The sequence below is a fragment of the Crinia signifera genome, chromosome 3 (assembly GCF_055691185.1).
Source record: "Crinia signifera chromosome 3, ASM5569118v1, whole genome shotgun sequence".
Taxonomy (NCBI): Eukaryota; Metazoa; Chordata; class Amphibia; order Anura; family Myobatrachidae; genus Crinia; species Crinia signifera.
In genome coordinates, this window is record NC_139219.1 from 315,791,983 (window position 1) to 315,812,224 (window position 20,242).

At 45.7% G+C, this 20,242-nt stretch overlaps 1 protein-coding gene across 3 annotated transcripts in view; it reads left to right on the forward strand.

The window, feature by feature from the left end:
• The window catches only part of SUPT3H (SPT3 homolog, SAGA and STAGA complex component), a 357,423-nt gene that overhangs the window by 302,019 nt on the left and 35,162 nt on the right, over nucleotides 1-20,242 (forward strand). For 2 of the 3 annotated variants that reach the window (XM_083178691.1, XM_083178693.1), the window contains 2 exons: nucleotides 2,385-2,495; nucleotides 9,590-9,711. In XM_083178691.1, coding sequence (XP_083034817.1) covers nucleotides 2,385-2,495; nucleotides 9,590-9,664 — 186 coding nt within the window. In that variant the 3' untranslated portion in view covers nucleotides 9,665-9,711. The remainder of the gene's footprint in view (nucleotides 1-2,384; nucleotides 2,496-9,589; nucleotides 9,712-20,242) is intronic. The other variant, XM_083178692.1, reaches the window with a different exon arrangement.

Sequence of the window (20,242 nt, forward strand, 5' to 3'; positions counted from 1 at the left end):
GGTTTTTTTTTTCCCTGTGCAAATAGAAAAACGCCCTAATGATACTGCGCGTAGACCAGGCGTGCCTTGCCACAGTTTTGCTATTAGGGAATGCAAGGTATGCTGGGATGTGTAGTTTCAGAATAACTGGAAAGCCACAGTTTGTACATGCCTGATCTAATCACTTATGGTACTGCACCCTAATCACTTATGGTACTGCACCCTAATCACTTATGGTACTGCACCCTAATCACTTATGGTACTGCGCCCTAATCACTTATGGTACTGCACCCTAATCACTTATGGTACTGCACCCTAATCACTTATGGTACTGCCCCTAATCACTTATGGTACTGTGCCCTAATCACTTATGGTACTGCGCCCTAATCACTTATGGTACTGCACCCTAATCACTTATGGTACTGCCCCTAATCATTTCTGGTACTGCGCCTAATCACTTCTGGTACTGTGCCCTAATCACTTCTGGTACTGCGCCGTAATCACTTATGGTACTGCGCCTAATCACTTCTGGTACTGCGCCTAATCACTTCTGGTACTGTGCCCTAATCACTTCTGGTACTGTGCCCTAATCACTTCTGGTACTGTGCCCCAATCACTTCTGTTACTGTGCCCTAATCACTTCTGGTACTGCGCCTAATCACTTCTGGTACTGTGCCCTAATCACTTATGGTACTGCGCCCTAATCACTCAGGGTACTGCGCCCTTATCACTCATAGTACTGCCCCTAATCACTTCTGGTACTGTGCCCTAATCACTTCTGGTACTGCGCCTAATCACTTCTGGTACTGTGCCCTAATCACTTCTGGTACTGCGCCTAATCACTTCTGGTACTGTGCCCTAATCACTTATGGTACTGCGCCCTAATCACTTATGGTACTGCGCCCTAATCACTTATGGTACTGCGCCCTAATCACTTATGGTACTGTGCCCTAATCACTTATGGTACTGCGCCCTAATCACTTATGGTACTGCGCCCTAATCACTTCTGGTACTACGCCTAATCACTTCTGGTACTGTGCCCTAATCACTTCTGGTACTGTGCCCTAATCACTTCTGGTACTGTGCCCTAATCACTTCTGGTACTGTGCCCTAATCACTTCTGGTACTGTGCCCTAATCACTTCTGGTACTGCGCCCTAATCACTCATAGTACTGCCCCTAATCACTCATAGTACTGCACCCTAAACATTTATGTTACTGCGCCCTAATCACTTATGGTACTGCGCCTTAATCACTTATGGTACTGCGCCCTAATCACTTATGGTACTGCGCCGTAATCACTTATGGTACTGCCCCTAATCACTTCTGGTACTGCGCCCTAATCACTTATGGTACTGCCCCTAATCACTTATGGTACTGCGCCATAATCACTTATGGTACTGCCCCTAATCACTTATGGTACTGCCCCCTAATCACTTATGGTACTGCCCCTTAATCACTTATGGTACTGCCCCCTAATCACGTATGGTACTGCGCCCTAATCACTTATGGTACTGCCCCATATCACTTATGGTACTGCCCTATATCACTTATGGTACTGCCCCATATCACTAATGGTACTGCCCCATATCACTTATGGTACTGCCCCATAATCACTATGGTACTGCCCCTAATCACTTATGGTACTGCCCCCTAATCACTTATGGTACTGCCCCCTAATCACTTATGGTACTGCCCCCTAATCACTTATGGTACTGCCCCCTAATCACTTATGGTACTGCCCCCTAATCACTTATGGTACTGCGCCCTAATCACTTATGGTACTGCGCCCATATCACTTATGGTACTGCCCCATATCACTTATGGTACTGCCCCATAATCACTATGGTACTGCCCCTAATCACTTATGGTACTGCCCCTAATCACTTATGGTACTGCCCCTAATCACTTATGGTACTGTCCCCTAATCACTTATGGTAATGCACCCTGATCACTTATGGTACTGTCCCCTAATCACTTATGGTACTGCCCCTAATCACTTATGGTACTGCCCCTAATCACTTATGGTACTGCCCCTAATCACTTATGGTACTGCCCCTAATCACTTATGGTACTGCCCCTAATCACTTATGGTACTGTCCCCTAATCACTTATGGTAATGCACCCTGATCACTTATTCTACTGCACATAAACTGAGTCTTCCCGTACACACCTCCTGTAGACCACATAAAGTATAGCTTGTGTAATTGTCCCCTTCTGATTTGCCACGGGATAAGGCCTCCAAGTAGCGCATGTGGCAGTAACCGTGCCTGTCCACCAGATACAGGGAAGGGAATATGAAATCTCTGCATCACATCTCGCAGCCTCGGTTTCTCGTTTCTATGTACTGAATCCCTGTTGCGTGTTTCTGATTTAATAACAGCCCCCGTGCCTCTTGTGTTGCAGAGCGCGGCAGCCGGCGGGATCGAGACTAACAGCGATGCCATCCAGCCCAGCCACATCAGAGAAGCCATACGACGCTATGGCCACAAGGTTGGCCCGCTCTCCCCATTCACGGTACGTAATAACAGAGTCGCAACAAAAAAAGTTATATTTGTGATCTCCAGACTTCATCTTCAAGTGGTCTTATGAAGAAGCCTTGGAATTGTTCAGAACAATTTGTGGTCAGTGTAATTTTCGATGTAAAAATGAAATATTTCTCCCGGGAAATAAAACGCCGTAATTTCTGTCTCTTTTTTGGAAACATAAATGTACTCCTGTACAATATATTTATTTCACTCACATATTAGGCGTACTCAAAGCAGATAATTCAACATTTCAGTCCGTAAGCAAAGTTACTTGAAAGTTTCTTTTCCAACCATATAAATCCTAAAACTTAATATACCCTGTAATTATTAAGTCAGAATCCTGCACTGGAAAATATAGGCTTCTGTCGTTGGTGCCTGCCAATGTAGTGTTCTTAAAACGGCGACCGCCTCATCATTCTGAGCGCTACAGACAGTCATCTTATTGGAAAGACGCAACGTATCCAAGAAAAACATAAATGGCCTCTGTCTTCTTGGAGAGAGATAAAAAAAACAACAACCAATCGGCTTCTGTCATTTTTGAAACACAGCCTGTAAGATGATAGAAGCTGGTTTATCTCTCTCTCCACTTTGGTACTGATTCAGACCCAGGGCCGGCGCCACCACTAGGCAAATCTAGGCATTTGCCTAGGGCGCCGGCCACTGGAGGGCGGCATTCCCCCCCCCCCCCCCCCGTGCCGCGGGGGTACCTGTCCTGCGGCTGTGTGTATAAAGCTTGCGGCTGCGGCAGCGGGGGGGGTCCCTGCAGTCAAGAAATAACGAGCGCTATCCGCCTGGCTACGTGGAAGTGCTTCTGTTGTGGAAACACTGGCCGCACGCTGATTGGCTGAGATTCAGCCAATCAGCGTGCGCCGTGCGGCCAGTGTTTTCACAACAGAAGCGCTTCCGCGTAGCCAGGCGGATAGCGCTCGTTATTTCTTGACTGCAGGGACCCCCCGCTGCCGCCGCAAGCTTTATATACACAGCCGCAGGACAGGTACACCCCCCCGGCACCGGGGCGCCCCCACCCCGACTCGCCTGGGGCGCTCCGGTGCCTTGCACCGGCCCTGTTCAGACCTGTTCAATAGGCTGCCACCCCGACAAACGCACACGCTCACCGCGTCCCCTTGCTAGCATGCGACGGGATGTGTACGAGAAAATATCCCTTCGCATGCGGCCCGAAGGGGAGAGAAATCAGTCGATGGTCGCCTTCAGATATATTTATCAGTGAAAACTGACTTTTATTTCAGACGGAGATGGCCGAAAAGGGGGGCGGGTGCTGATGTCATGTGATGTCAGCCACCCGCCCCGTGCAGACATTGGCCCGCCTTCGTTTCCCAGGGGAATGGCCAGCGTATATAGTGGGAAAGATAGATTTATGAAAACTTTTGGGGGTGTATTTAAAGGGATTGAAAAAGTAGAGTCTCTGCTACAGTATATTATAAACTACCGGGTCTCAAACTACCCACAAAAATGCTGGGCGTCCCCATGTGAACGGGGGCAGCTACCTGCCTTCCTGTGGGCTAAATGGCTCCCAACAAAATTAACCCTAGAGTGTCTGTGTGTGTGTGTATATGTGGTAGGGAATATAAGCCATTATTCTGGTTTACACGAATTCCCTGTGCATTTGCATGGGGGAGCGATGTTGAGCGTGTGCACATTTATGCCCATGTACATACGCTTGGTGCAAGTGGGCGTGGCGAACTGCTAGTTCACGTCTTGTTCGCACCTTGCAGTGCGGGGTGGCGGTGATGGGGTGCACCCATTGGAACACCCAGCATTTCATGGGTGTTCCCATGGTTATTCACCCGTAGTGCGTGTGATGCGCACCTGCCATCGGCGACCATTGAATGATTTTGCCCCCCCCACCCAAGGCTGCAAATGGATGTTTATGCTAAACATCCATTCACAGCTGTGTGGGGAACTCCGCAAACGGAAAGGGGGGGGGGGGATAACATGCACACGCAACACTGCAAATTTCACGGCTTTGCGTGTGGACAAGAATAAGGTCCCTAGATTGTAAGCTCCACTGGGGCAGGGACTGAATGTTCAAATATTCTCTGTACAGCGCTGCGGAATATGTGTGCGCTATATAAATAACTGGTAATAAACAAGGAGAGGCGCTACCTTGCTGAGTCTTGTAGGGCCACATAGAACGAGAAAAAGGTGCAGGTGCTCTATTCAATAATACATTTTGCAATAAATTTTGCATTACATAATTTTTTGTGGGGCATAATCTTGGCCAGGGTTCTAGGCTTACCCACCCCGTCCAGGTAACCTCATCTGGTAAGTCCCTAACACTCTAAGGGTTCAAGTCCGGGGCTTGGGACTCTCCCACACCAGCCCAGCCAAACCACCTCACGAAATCGTGCTGGTGGAGCAAGTGAACTATTAAATGATATCAGTAATAACTTTATTTATATAACGCTCTTTCTCAACAGGACTCAAGGCGCTTTATAGTCATCAAACTCAATGCACATATTACATAAGATGTCATTCATACAGCAAGAGACAAACCACAGAGACATAGACATGAACACCTAGAGCACACAGCAAGCACAATGCAGGGTTGGTGCAGACCTTTTTGGCCAATAACTCCCACTGGATTGTATATTTCTCCCTCCCAGGTACTAGGTGTGGCAGCCATCTTGGACGCATTGTGGGATTACCCTGGATGGAATAGGTTACCCCTAGAAGAGATGACACTACATGGGGTGATTAAAGAGATGTCCCTTGCTCCATTAGGGTAAAGCCTTGGGGTGCAGCGCTGTGGTATATGTTGGTGCTTTAGAAATGGGGGGGGGGTTTCCATGTTTATCCAACTTTAGCTTGGACTGGACACGTGGACTGCTATTGGTGAGGGTACACATTTCCACTCTGTTGACTTTTTGTACGTGTCAACCTTGCCCACTGTTTACCTTTAACCTGTCGCCCTTTTGTCCCTAATACATGTTGACCATATGGACACTGATCGCACAGCTGCTAATTTTCAGAGCTCTGAGATCAGGTGTATACGCCACCTCGCCATAATGAATCCATTCACCATCAAAGGATTCCCCCAGGGTGCGCAGTATGTGCGTAGTCCAGGACTTACTCAGCTGCTGCGATACAAACAGGCTGATCGTGGCCGGAGCGGAAGTCACATGACTTCCACTGACACACCTGGCCACGCCCCTCACCATGGAATGATCCCCATCCCCCGCGCCCACCCCCCAGTGTGTGGAGTCTGTGCGTAGCCCAGGACTTACTCGGCAGCTGCGATAGTCACAGGCTGATTGGGGGCGGAGTTGACGTGACACACCCTCCCTCCAAACACCTGGGCACGCCTGCATTTTCCCTGACACTCCCAGAAACTGTCCGGTTACCTCCCCCAAACACCGGCTTTCTGTCAATCAACTTGCATACGGCCAGCGATTTAGAAAAGTAGCAGGATTTTATCGCAGGACGGCCTTGTGCATGCGTACTATGGGCCGTACGCATGCGCAGTCTATCGATATTTGCCATAGATCTGCGACACCTGTTTACACTCTGTGCTAAGCTAAGCTAAAAATGCGGTAAAACCCCTGTTTTTGAAGGTTTTACCACATTTCCTAATGTATGAATCCCCAGCCGCCGCATTACCACATAGCAGGGTATCGCCACCTTTGGGTGGTGATACCCTACAGAAGCCTATGGGCTTCTTTTCGCCATCTGCCGACCCCCCTTTCCCCCTCCCTCCAGCTTACCTTGCTGCAGGTCCTCCTGGACCCGGAAAGTAAACCCCTCATCCCCCTGGCAAGGCAGCCGGACGTCCTTCCAGCTGCCGGGGGAGGAGGAGGTGCCGGGGACAGCCACACTGAGCTGTCCCAGCATGAGCAGAGGAGGAGGCGCCAGGGAGTTGAAGGAGACCCCCGCACACCACATTACAGGTATCGCGGGGGGGGCCTCCGTCACCGCACCGCAATGCCAGCCGCATTAATGTATTAAGCCTGGTAATCGGCCCCCAACGTCCATTTTTTTTAAAACCCAGCCTGTAACTTGACATTTAGCTGTGACATCACCTTCCACTTTATCACTTAAACCAGGCTTAATACGTACGTCTGCCATGTTACAGAAGGTGGGCCAGATGTACACGGCCCGCCAATAAGCTCCTAACTGCCATTTTCAAATACCGCCTATGGCAGGACAATTAGGGGCTGATTGGCTGGACATTTATCATTCTCTGGGACAGATGTATCCAGCTTCAAGGGTGATAAAATGGAGAGTGATCAACAGCCAGACAATCAGTTCCTAACTGCCACGTCACAGGCTGGGTTTGAAAATGACAGTTAGGAGCTGGTAGGCTGGTTGTTTATCACTCTCCGCTTTGTGTGCAGAACAGCCTTGCACGGTGGCATGATCCCTATAAACTCATGGGATCAGTATGCAGCCAGACTCATGGAGACAGATCTTGCCCCACAGGTCGCTTGTCTGAAGGGCAAAGACAGATTTAGCTATCTCCTCGGTTTAACCACTTAATAGCGGGAATGTGCCATGGCGTGGCCCGCCTCCAGCGGATTATATCCGTGATACCGCAGCAGACACGGCAGGCAGCGACAGACAATGCTAGTGTACTTAGGGATGATTAAGTGGCATTGTGGAGCTGTGTTTACACAGTGAGCTTTGTAGTGCTCTCCGCTGCAGGATTACCCAGAGCGATTTGGCATCCAGGCTGCTTTCTGTCAGGGTAAGACTAACACTCATTCTTCTCGCTGCCTGTATATATTATATACACAATACGAAGTTATGTCTCTTGTAGCCACTTTACGACCCTATTATTATGTCAGGGAGGTGTTTAATTATTTTCCAGCAGTTTCTCTTACTTGTCATGCTGGCAAAAGGTGAACGCTGCGGTGAATGAGTCTTTACAAGTAGTGGGAATTATCTATGAAGTGTTTTCATAAGCCCTAGAACAGGATAGATAACGCCGTGGCGGGGGAAGTGGAGCATTTAGGGAAGGCCGGGATGTCAGCCCGCTAGGGGCAAGCTGGATTGTAGATACTTATATAGTCTAGCAACTCTCCAGCTGTGGGGAACTACAAGTTCCAGCATGTCCTGCCCAGGGGCAAATGCAGGATTTTCAGAAGGGGGTTTCTGGAGATGGACACTTAGGTGACCCAGTATATGCCGGGTCAGTTACAGTATTATAGATAGACCAAATCAAATGTATATAATATATATATATATATATATATATACACACATACAGGGGCAGCAACAGCAGTGTAGACCCCTGGGCATAGCAATGTATTGGGGCCCCTACCGATCCTCCAGCGGTAGGGGTGGGGGAAGCTTTGCTGTCCCACGGGTGGTAGGGGGTATTATACCAATCGCTCAGCATGTAGGGCCTGGATCAGTAATGGTGGGAGATTGGGTGGGAGAAGGGGGCATTGGACTGAATGAAGGGGCCCTGATACATAACTTCCAGGGTAGTATAGGATGTTTAATACGCAGAGGAGGGGTGTATAGTGGAGTGGGCTTATTATTCATAATTTTCTGGTGGGAGGACAGCTTGCTTGACTGCAGAGATCTCCAGTTCCCAGAAATAGATTTCTTAGATTTTAATTTGAATTAAAAACTAGAGAATCCCACCTACCAAATGGTATTGGGGACTAGGGGATCAGAGTTCAGGAGGCAGAGCAATCCGCCAACTGGTAAAACGACATACCAGGTGTGTGGAGCTGGAGCAGTAACCAGCTGCTGGAAGGCTGATATCTCTGGTTCTTGGAACAGTAGAGACAAGCTACTAGTGTCCATTAAAGGGGAAGAGTCCCAGCTTTTGGAATATTCCCTCAGAAAAACTCTAAGTCAGACAGAACCTGAAATATCTGACTGGGAAGTGCAATTAACAGGCTTGGATGGGGACCGCTGTTTTGAAGTCAGATATCTGCGGTTCCCAAGGGCCGATTTTTAAAATTCTTGTACCCATGGAAAGAGGGGACCCTCAGCTTTCAGCCTAGGTTCCTTAGACTCCTGGGGGGTTTCTGGTTACTCAGAAACCCCCCCTGCGTGCGCTACTGCCTGCCACACTGTGTAGGGCTAGCAGAAATGTACTGTTATTCTATTGTCTTTTGTTGTGTCTGAAAAGCCTCCTACAGTAATTGTCTAATTACAGGCTAGGTTTTATAAATGACAGTTAGGGGCTGATTGACCGAGGCGTTGTCACCTTCCACTTTATCACTTCTCTGGGGCCTTAATAAATATTCCCCACAATTCCATGCAGCCTGGCCGTCCTTATGGAATACTATTGAAAATGTCCCCAAATTGGAGCCTCAGAGGAGACGCTTCTGATGGATGCCAGGGGAGGCTATGGACATTTTGTGAAGGACTTTTACTACAGTAAACAGAGGCAGTGTTACCCATGTGTCCAGGCCTTTGGAGGGGTCAGTCAGATCCTGCAGCTGGAGAGGCGGTGGTGGCACTGGCAATATGAAACCACTGACAATGAGCAGGTAGTATGGATTACGTCTAATGGTCGTTACTGTGAGGCGTAGAATTCTAAGGGACATTACTGTGAGGCGTATATTTGTAATGGGCATTACTGTGAGGCGTATCATTCTAAGGGGCATTACTGTGAGGCGTATAATTCTATGGGGCATTACTGTGAGGCATATAATTCTATGGGGCATTTCTGTGAGGTGTATAATTCTAATGGGCATTACTGTGTGGGGCACAAGATGATGTAAGGGGCACTATTGCGTTGATGTAAGATTGTCTTCCTCTGCTGGGTCAGGCACATTGCAGCGGGGCAACACCTGTTCTGCTCCGCACACAGACTCACTTACACACATAATATATATGTGTATGTATGTATGTATATGTATATATATATATATATATATATATATATATATATATATATAATATTGATACAACTGAGGCAGGTCTGGCCATTTCCCAGCCATCACAGTACAGCTGAGACACCTACCTTTATATACTGCTATCCCCTAACGTTTGGCTCCTCACTGTAGTTTGGTCGTCTATATATTTGTGTCTATATGTCACTGTATTGGACGTCTTATTTAATCACTTTTATGTTTTTATTCATCTTTCTCTCATTTCTTCAAGCTGTCAGAACAGCGCTTCCCTCTCTCCAGTAATTATTATGTCAGCGGAGCAGATGATTGGCCGGAAGCCGTCTGACCTTCGCTTCCGAGTTCTCCGTTACTGCTTCCAAATATAATGAAGTGGTATGTAATCCGGCACATACAGCCAGACGTGTGACTCAGGAGATTACATGTATATTGAAATCCACATTCTTGTTTTCCTCAGACAGGAATGTAAACCAAATAGGCTTCATGCGTCCTGTTGTAATCTCCCGTGACCTGTCAGGGCAGCACATGTTGTTATGTACTATGGTGTCTGCTTATGTGTGTGTGTTGTGGGGATAATGTTCACAGATATGTACTAAACCTATAGAGTTGTGAAAGTAGTGGTGAGGTTCTGACTCCAGACTAGTACATAGCTGCCTACCCCCCTCATTCTGCAGGAGACTCCCTGAAATAGCAGGAATCTCCCTCTCTCCCTCATTAGTCTAGCAATCTCCCTCATGTCACCTAGCCCACATTACACTGTTACATCATAGTTACCTCCCCTCCTGCATTCTGCAGGAGACTCCCTGACATAGCAGCAATCTCCCTCTCTCCCTCATTAGTCTAGCAATCTCCCTCATGTCACCTAGCCCACATTACCCTGTTACATAATAGTTACCTCCCCTCCTGCATTCTGCAGGAGACTCCCTGACATAGCAGCAATCTCCCTCTCTCCCTCATTAGTCTAGCAATCTCCCTCATGTCACCTAGCCCACATTACACTATTACATCATAGTTACCTCCCCTCCTGCATTCTGCAGGAGACTCCCTGATATAACAGCAATCTCCCTCTCTCCCTCATTAGTCTAGCAATCTCCCTCATGTCACCGAGCCCACATTACACTTTTACATCATAGTTACCTCCCCTCCTGCATTCTGCAAGAGACTCCCTGACATAGCAGCAATCTCCCTCATTAGTCTAGCAATCTCCCTCATGTCACCTAGACCACATTACACTGTTACATTTTTGGGGAAAAAGGAATGAGAGATAGATACATTTACATTGAACCATCAACGCCATTTCCCAGCACTTTACCAAGTATAGTATCTCTTACTAACTGATTTGGGATCATCTACATTTGGATATAAGTCATTTTACAAGATTCCTCTCAGATGTAGCAGTACACACCCACGCTTCTAGGTGCCACGTTCACAATCTCTATTCACAATCTCTCCATATATGGAACTCAATGGGGCGCTGTGCTAAATTCTGCTACTAACTATAATCTCCCTGAAACTAGTTTTCAAAAGTAGGCAAGTATGGACTAGTACTTACGTTGTATTTACACTTGTTATGCGGCTGTTGTTCTGTTCTTATCCAGCTCAGACAGAAAAGTTCTGCAGTATTAGGCGCACGTGTATATTATAATATATAGTTAAAACTGTCCCTCAGTATTTATTTCCCCACCTTTTATTATCCCTTTAAATTGATTAATTCCATCCCCTCTCATTGAGATTGTCCTGTAAAATAATTACGTCACAGCATTGTCAGGATGACGATTAGCTCCAAATATTTAGCCAAACATGCTGCTTGCACGTGAATCCCAATCACTGCCGTACAATGTGCTTCCAGTTACTGCACCCAGACATATATAATTATTGTTTAATGAGTGAATATTCGTAAACCCATATTTGTAAAAACCCATAAAGTGAAGTCATTCCACAATTAGTCCCCACGGACCTCATTTGCCGGAATATTATCCCACCCGTGTTTCTATAAGCCCCAGATTATAAATTAAAGAATGTACCCGTGTAATATTCCGACCAATAGGCACCTTTTTTTCATTCTGTATATCTGTATCTATCTGTATACTGTGTGTGTGTGTGTGTGTGTGTGTGTGTGTGTATATAATATATATATATATATGTGTGTGTGTATACACATTTCTATATATTTATATTAACATTGCGTACCCTGCTAAAATTGCCTTTAGGATTTTATTATTGCATTTACCACTTTTTACGCTGTAGTGCTTACAATAAAAGTCAGGCTTTGGGTGTGTTGGGACAATGGACGCTTTTGTGCTAGTATTTTAGAGTTAAAACTCCGGTGACCAATTAATTTTATACCCCTTGATGGTAAATACTCGGCATAGTTCAGGAGTCAGCGAGCAATGCCGTCATGTTATGTGCTGGTTCATATAATTAGAATTTCTAATGAACTCGCTACTCTTGTTGAGGTCTCACAATGGCGGCTTCCCGGAGCTTTACGATGTTGCAGAGAGAGGCCGTTTGCCACTGTGCACGTGTTGGAAATAACTCTAATTATTAACTATTATTATTCACTTTGCCGCAAGTTGCTATACTTGTTGTTGGAATAATAGGTAACTCTTGTTAAGAAGCATTGACTTCAGAATAGTGTCTCTCCGCCTTCACAGTTCACTGTCTTCATATCCAGCAAGTTTGAAACAGACTGGTGTCCCTGCAAAAATTGCTTTCTGTTATGCCATCTTTTTATCACACATAGGAGTAATTTGGTCCGTCAAGTGGTCAATGGTAGTAATTCACATCAGGGTGTAATTTAGTGCCTGCGTCTGTCAGCAAGTCCCCAGCACCAATCAGGAGTGGTGCGAAGTCCTTCTGCTAACTGGTCTCTGCTAAACTGTACTGTGATCTGTACATGACCCCAGCTGTTAAATAATATGTGCGCCTAGCCAGACTTTTGAAGCTGGTGACAGACGCCTAAACAACCACACAAACGGCTTCCTTCCTTGCCAAAGCCCTTTATTCTACTAAATAAACGGTCTTAGCTTTTTTTTACACATTCTGGGCAAAAAGTAAGGTGGTGGTGAAAGGGCTTGTTTGTGGAACGGGCTGGCGGTACCGGCTTGTGGAGCTGTGAATCTGACTGTAATCCTTACTAGAAACACGCGGAAACCACCGTAATGGTCTGTTCTTGCTGTCGCTCTGTTTGGTTTTGCACATTGATCTTTTTTGTGCAAATGTTTTTCAGCAACACAGCAACCAATCCGATTCTAACTATTATCTTCTAGAACAGGGACGGGGAACCTTCGGCCCTCCAGCTGTTGTGGAACTACACATCCCAGCATACCCTGCAAAAGTTGCAGCATGGCCACATAGCAAAACTGTAACAAGGCATCCCTGCTCTAGAAGGTGCTAAATCATGGGTCTTCAAACTATGGCCCTCCAGATGTTGTGAAACTACATGTTCCAGCATGCATTGCCACATTTTTTTCCTATAAGAGCATGCCAAAACTGTCAGGTCATGCTGGGACATGTAGTTCCACAACATCTGGAGGGCCACAGTTTGAAGACCCATGGGCTAAATAAATAAGAAGGGAATTCTGATCTTCAATAGAAATCCCCTGGTTAGTCATTTGACCCTGTAATGTTGTGTGACAAGGAATCGCATAAACCGTAGGTCGACATGGAAATGGTTGAAACAAGAAAAGGTTGACGCAAATTGAAGTGACATTTTGTATGTTCATGAAGTGTAGAGGATTGTAAGCGTTGTATACAGGATAAAAGGAACTGCTATGGAATGTTGCACAGTGCTAAAATATGGGGACCGTTTAGGGACAATGATAAATAGGACTGTCTGGTTATCGGGGACAAATGTCATTTTATGCCATCAGCTGGAATGTGTTCTATACAGAATAATTAAATATGTAAATTGCTGCACAATGTAGAAGACATGAAAAAATAATGGTTTTGTATTTAACAGGTACTGTAGCAGGCCAAGAGCCTGATTCTCATTTGGAAGTGAAAAAAAGAATGGCAGGCAATTGTATAAAATGCATTTGCTCCCCTTGTATTGCAGCATTTTTTGCTCAAATACAAAGCTAATTGTTTTTTTGTGTTTTACTTCCAAATCAGAATCAGACCATAAGAGAAGAAATCTAATTTACGTTCTGTTCTTGATGGACTGTTCTTGAATAATAGAACGCCATGGCAACCACAGTTACTGTGCACATGAGCAGAGAGTCTTTGAAACTCCCCTCTGAGCTTTGGATTCTATTTGCGTACTCCTCCTCCTTATCGGCCCTTTGCTATCACAACAAGCTGAGCACCTGCTTCTGAGGCATAGAATATTGCAATGATGAGCAAGGAGGAGGGGGGGGTTTACGATTTGCCGTTTTGCTGCCAATATACCCCAACTTGCATCTCATATCTCCTATGCTACGTCTTCTTCAGTGTAACCATAGCAATCAGTAGCAGTTACGCATTTGAACTGCTTTATTATAACCGTTCCGGGTGCAATAGGTCAGCTCAGCCGCTAAGCAGACGCAGCGTAAAATGAACACCTCGTTAACGTTCCTACCCTGACAATATGTTCTGGAATTGCTCCTGGGCGTCTGTTTTTATGTGGGCATACTTAGCCAGATTTATGCCAGCCCAGTTGCTAAGTATTTTTGTTTCCTCACGAACTGGGGTCTGCGCTCAAATCCCTTTCCTGCTTTTTTTATCCAGAGATATTTGAACTTGGTGCGAGACTAGCAGACCACCTATGGTGAAACCTATAACCACATCACTTATTTGCTTTCGCAAGTAAGTTTCTTAAACAAGAATTATGATGATCATGTTCACATTGGTGTTCATTCATAATTTTTTTATTTTCTTCCCACTTTTTTTTTTTTTCTCGCCTCCCCTGTAAGATCTTAATGGGGTTTGAAGGAAACTTTCGCCCGCCGGATTAAGATTTAGTAAAGGCTTTAGTACAAACTTCTATTAAAGCATTACCCAGACTTCTTTGCTTCGCTGCTGATCAGAAATAAAAGCGTTGGTTGGACATGCGCTAATTTGTAAATGGGATAAGGTGACAAATCAGCGTCGGTTTTTACATCGGGCTCCTCCCAGCGATGCCTGAGCGATCCTGGCGACCGATTGGATGGTAGAGAGTTGGAAATGTCTTGTGTTTGCAAAGAAAGAGATGTTCCGTTAAATGGAAACTTGTTTGTGCATGGGGTCAATTGCAGGGAAGTCTGGAACCAGGCCTCTGCGTAATCTTGTTTTTAGCAGATGGATGTTTTTTGTTGAAAGAACAGCCTGATACGGTATCTCGTTTATGCTTATTATAACCTTTTTCTTAATTTAGCCCGAAGTTTACTGCTAAATTACAAAGATTATACTCCCGAAGTTGCCTGCTCATAAACAGTCTTTTTTATCTTCAAGGACGAGTTGTTGATAGGAGTCAGCTTAATTACAGATGCTATGGGGCAGATGTGTATTTACAGCACTTTGCACGTGGATAGTGTGAGAAAAGTGCTGTTCTCTGGGATTTGGGACCTTACAGTGTCTTATACAATCGTATGATTATTGTATAAAGCCCCATACACAGTAGGGTTAGAAAGGGCTTTCTGAGAAATATTGCCTAGTGTGTACACTAGGCAATATTTCTGCACATCGTTAACGACCACCTCCCTCGTCCTGCATGTTCAGATGAGGGAGGTCCTCATTAACGATGACCATGCTGCAGCCGCTGCATGACTGTCATTCCCTTCCCGGCCGGCATCAGCAAGGGTAAGTACAAGTTGTCGATGCCGGGTCCCTAGGGAGTCGGCTAGTATGTGGGGGGCTTAACTCATGTTGACATGAAGATTCAAAGCGTTTGTTTTATTATAAGACGCATGCCCTTGCGGGGAAGGGGCATACGCACACATTTATCGAATACTGCAAGAAAATGTGTCCATTATATAAAGTACTTGACTGCAATGCCACAGGCAATGGGTTTGAATCTCGGGATATATCAGCATCTTGAAGTGTAATAAAGGACAGTGTGACAGAATACTCTCAAGTTAAGTTGATGAATGCTATGGCTTCACAGGAGCCTTCCTGGGTAGCATTTTTTTTACAGCTACTGGTCGATCGCTTCTTACCCACTATGGGGCACCCTATGCTGATACCGCCAAATATTGTGCAGGCACCTCAGCCATGCGTTGATACTTTGTACGCCCTTAGCCATATGTAGCCAGTAGCCATATGCTGCCCCCTACTATGGTCTCTAGGCGGCCTAAACACCCATCTTCCTCTGTCTACCCAAGTGTCTGATTCTGGTGAGGCATCCAGGGAGACTCAGATGCTGAGGATGAGCTAACTCTTTCTGTAGCTGGTTCGGAGGTAGCAGAGGTACAGTAGATACTACCACAGTTGATGATGTAACAACCCTAATTGAAGCCATTAAACTGGTACTATTGTCTGACGATGATGAGCCTGCACCTGTGGCAAAAAAGATTCCAATTTCTTTAAAAGATAGGTCACCAGATCAGAATTTCCACATTCAGACTGTTTGATGGATATAAGAAAGGAACTCTGGGCAACTCTAGGGAAAGTGTTTCCTGTGTCCAAGAGGTTAGTCTCCTGGTAGCCGCTCCCACCAGAAGATTGTAAATTATGGAAAACACACAGGTTCATCATTAAAAGAACCAACGGATAGATGTATGGAAAATGGTCTAAAGTCTATTTTTTATGCTCACATATGCTTTTAATTGGCCAACAATGGCAGTGTCTTGGGCTGCTAAGGCAATTTAACCCTGGCTTAAAGTCATTGAGGATGAATTGCCAGTTGATGCCTAGGAAGATTGTAAAATGTGCCTTGCTCACATTAAACAAGCAGTGTCATACATTAGCAATGCGCTGCCTGATGCGTGTACAGTATACTAGCTGCAAAGGCTTCAGTGGCCTCCATATTGCCGCAACGCTTTGCTTGTTGCATTCTTGAAAAGCTGATCTACATTCTAAACGAACCTTAGAATTGTAACCTTTCAAGAGTGAGGTCCTTTTTGGGGAGGAGCTCAATAAAATTGTGGCCTCTCTAGCGGCAGCCAAGACAGCCTGTTTACTCTCTGCTCCTGCACCATTGGCTGAAAGAACACCCTTTTGATCCTTTCAACCCCAAGGGGAGGCAAAGGGACAAAGTTTCCCAAAGCAATGCAATGCTGCTACACCTACTAAGCCCAAGCCTAAACAGACATGGGCCACAAGACCGCCTCCTGTTAAATCTGACAAGCCCAAGCCTGATGGGGCAGCCCTCCCTCTGGGGGAACCCAGGATGGGAGGCCGCCTTCTTCACTTTGCAAGGAAATGGATCGGCACCACTTCCAATGCTTGGGTGAGAGAAGTTGTGACCCGAGCGTATGCACTGTCCTTCAAAGGACACCCCCATCAACAATACTTTTACACGGGCCTCCCAGCAGATCCTCAAAAAGCGGAAAGCTTACAGGTGATAATAGAGTCCCAAACAATGTCACTGATGCCGGTGGTGCGGCTATCTTTAACCTGGTGGCTCCACATGCATCATCTGAACCAGTGAAAGCCATTCTGGATCCACAATTGGGTTCTTCTTACTAAGGTTGCCAGCCTACGAGGCTGAGGGGCCATAGTAGAATCCCGATCCTAGCAAGGAAAGTGGACCCTTACGGAATCTCGGTTATACTTCGACGTCCTGGAGCTACGGGTGGTGTATAATGCACTGCCACTGGTGCAAGACATCTTGCAAGGCAGAACTGTCCAGTCCAGTTGGACAATGCCACTATTAGAGCTTAGTAGAAAGAGAGTTAACAAAAGTAAGTCTACCGAAACTCTTGTTATGCCCACACAGTATGGCCCCTTATTGGGCATTATGCCCAAACAATATGGACCCTTATTGTGCATTATGCCCGAACAGTATTGCCCCTTATTGCGCATTATGCCCAAACAGTATGGCCCCTTATTGAGCATTATGCCCAAACAGTATGGCCCCTTATTGCACATTATGCCCAAACAGTATGGCCCCTTATTGCACATTATATCAAACAGTATCGCTCCTTATTGCGCATTATGTCCACACAATATGGCCCCTTATTGTGCATTATGTCCACACAATATGGCACCTTATTGTATATTATACCCAAACAGTATGGCCCCATATTGCACATTATGCCCACACAGTATGGCCCCTTATTGTCTATTATACCCACACAGTATTCCTCCTTATAGCACATTATGCCCACACAGTATGGCCCTTATTGCACATTATGCCCAAATAGTATGGCCCCTTATTGCGCATTATGTCCACACAGTATGGCCCCTTATTGCACATTATGTCCACACAGTATGGCCCCTTATTGCACATTATGCCCACACAGTATGGCCCCTTATTGGGCATTATGCCCAAACAGTATGGCCCCTTATTGCACATTATGCCAACACAGTATGGCTTCTTATTGTCTATTATACCCACACAGTATTCCTCCTTATAGCACACACAGTATGATCACACACTTTGGCCCACCAGTGATTTCCCTTGTACCCCTGTTGGCTAGGCTGACACTAAACCAAATGTGGTCAGCGGTCCCCACAGCCTTCAGTAATATTATGACAGGCTGACCAACATACTGTACAGTATATAACAAAAAGTACAGTATGCCAAGGCCTAGATTATACTCTTCTGCAGCAACCACATTTCAGGAAAGATACCCGTCAATACAACCAGGACCATGGTATTATCCCTTAACATACCACAGTCATGGCAAATTTTATTTTTATAACTGGCACCTGCCAAATAACTCAGATTTCAGTGCCCACATACAGGAGAGACCAGCCGGACAGATTGCACATCTGTGAGGTTACAAGCGTCTTACAGGGGTTGTGAAAAGTTAGCGAGAGGTTTGTTTTTTCTTCCCCTACAATTTATATAGAGAGGGGAACGGGAAGGGAAGACTGCCACTTTGCAAAACTTAGCAGCATATTAAAAAAAGGGCCCAAAGAAGAAAAACATATAAAATTACTTTCAGCAAACACTACAGAACATGTGGTCATTGGAAGTCACTTCTGACATACACTTGGCCAGCTACAGTCAGTTTTTATGACAACAGGAAATATGTTCACCAGCTTTGGGAGTTCCACCAGTCCCAGTGGACGGGAGAACATTTGGTGCTCTAGGTACACTATATCCTGTAGTCTGATTGACAGGACAGTGCTATAAACCAGATTTACATGAAATCAGCTCACGGCTCCGGCGCGGTAGCCAAGAAGAAAGTATATTAAAAGAATTATTAAAAAAATTGCACATTCTTGTATCCCAAATAAGTACATGGGTTCTTCCAGGATTTACGACGCTTCTGTCATAATGTTTGCACGTTTTTTTTATTCTTTTTTTATCTCTAGACAGAAGGTCAAACGAGGCACTTTGGCATCCTCTGAGCGTTGGCTGGGAGGACTGGGCGATGTAGTTTAAAGATGATACTTTTTAATTGCGGGATAATGGAGAAATAATGATCGAAATTGGGAGAGTGGAAAAACAGAAAAGGTGAAAACATTCCGTCGCGGACAACTAATTAATCATGGTCTTTCAGGATATTATGGTGGGGAAACGATCAGTCCCCAGTTAAGGGCTATTATTCGTTTAAAATAAATATATATATAGAGAGAGAGAGAGAGCACTTAATACAAATTGCAGTGTATAGAACAAACCTTTTGGGGGAAGATGTATCAAGTTTTGGAGATCATCTGGAGAAGTTGCCCAATGCCCCTAACTGTCATTTATGTATATAAAATGACAGTTGGAAGCTCACCAGGGCTAGATACATCTGCACCTTTGCCAAGCGAGTTCAAATATTACTTCGTTTGAGTATCTGTTTAGTAGTAGACGCAGGTCTCCCTGTAACCTCCACACCACTATTCACCTGATCACAAATCTAAGCTGCTTGAAGAGGTGAGATTTCGGGGGAGCGCATGCAAGTTTGGAGATTAGAGGAAAGTCTTGGCGTGCCTGGGAAGACATTCCATTGAGTAGGTGCAGCACAAAGAAAGTCCTGCAACCGTGAATGGGAGTGAGTGGGCATAAGACTCAATGCTTGTGCTGATAGGAGAGATCAAGCTGGGAAGTATTGTGAGATCAGCAAAGTGATGCCTGTTGGGGCAGACTTACAGTATGTGTAAGCAGAAGTATTTTGTGCAGCAGGAGAACATTGATCGTGGAGGATCAGCCAAGTCCTCTGCATTCAGTACAGATTGCTGGGGTGAAAGTCTGCCTACGACAGGGGGAAGGACATTTAAATAGTCCTCAGGGGGCAGGCACAGGCCAACACAGATGATGAAAAAATCTAAAGCGGTAGATTTTGGTACCATCCACGTACGGGTGGTACTGAATCCAAAGCAGTTTTTTTTTCTTCCATTTAGCAATGAGTTTTAAACATTTTGTCACATATGATCCATTGTGCTCCATCCAAGCAGCTCCCAGCTGCCATCTTTCAAACACACAACAGTTGGGAGCTGATTGGCTGGAGCGCCATATATCACACACAATGAGTTTTAAAACTTTTTGCGTACGATAAAACCCATTGATAAATGTGTCCTATAGTGTATAGATAAGGAGGGGAAGGCGATCTAGGGCAGAGCATTGCGGAATGCTATCAGTAGAGAGATGACAGGCTTTAGTTCTGGTTGAGATGAGCACAAGAGACAGGGTAGTTACTTCATCTTCATATGGGCTCAAATGAAAAGTACCCGGCATTCGGGGTGGCCTTCCCCTGTACTCCTCCCCCCCCCCCCCCACTGATGCTGAATCAGGCCCAGTAACCAAGAGTAACAGAGTAGAGGCTGTAGGTCAGGCCTGGCCAATCTGTGGCTCTCCTGCCGTTGTGAAACTACACATCCCAGCATGCATCCCAGCATGCATTGCCACAGTTTT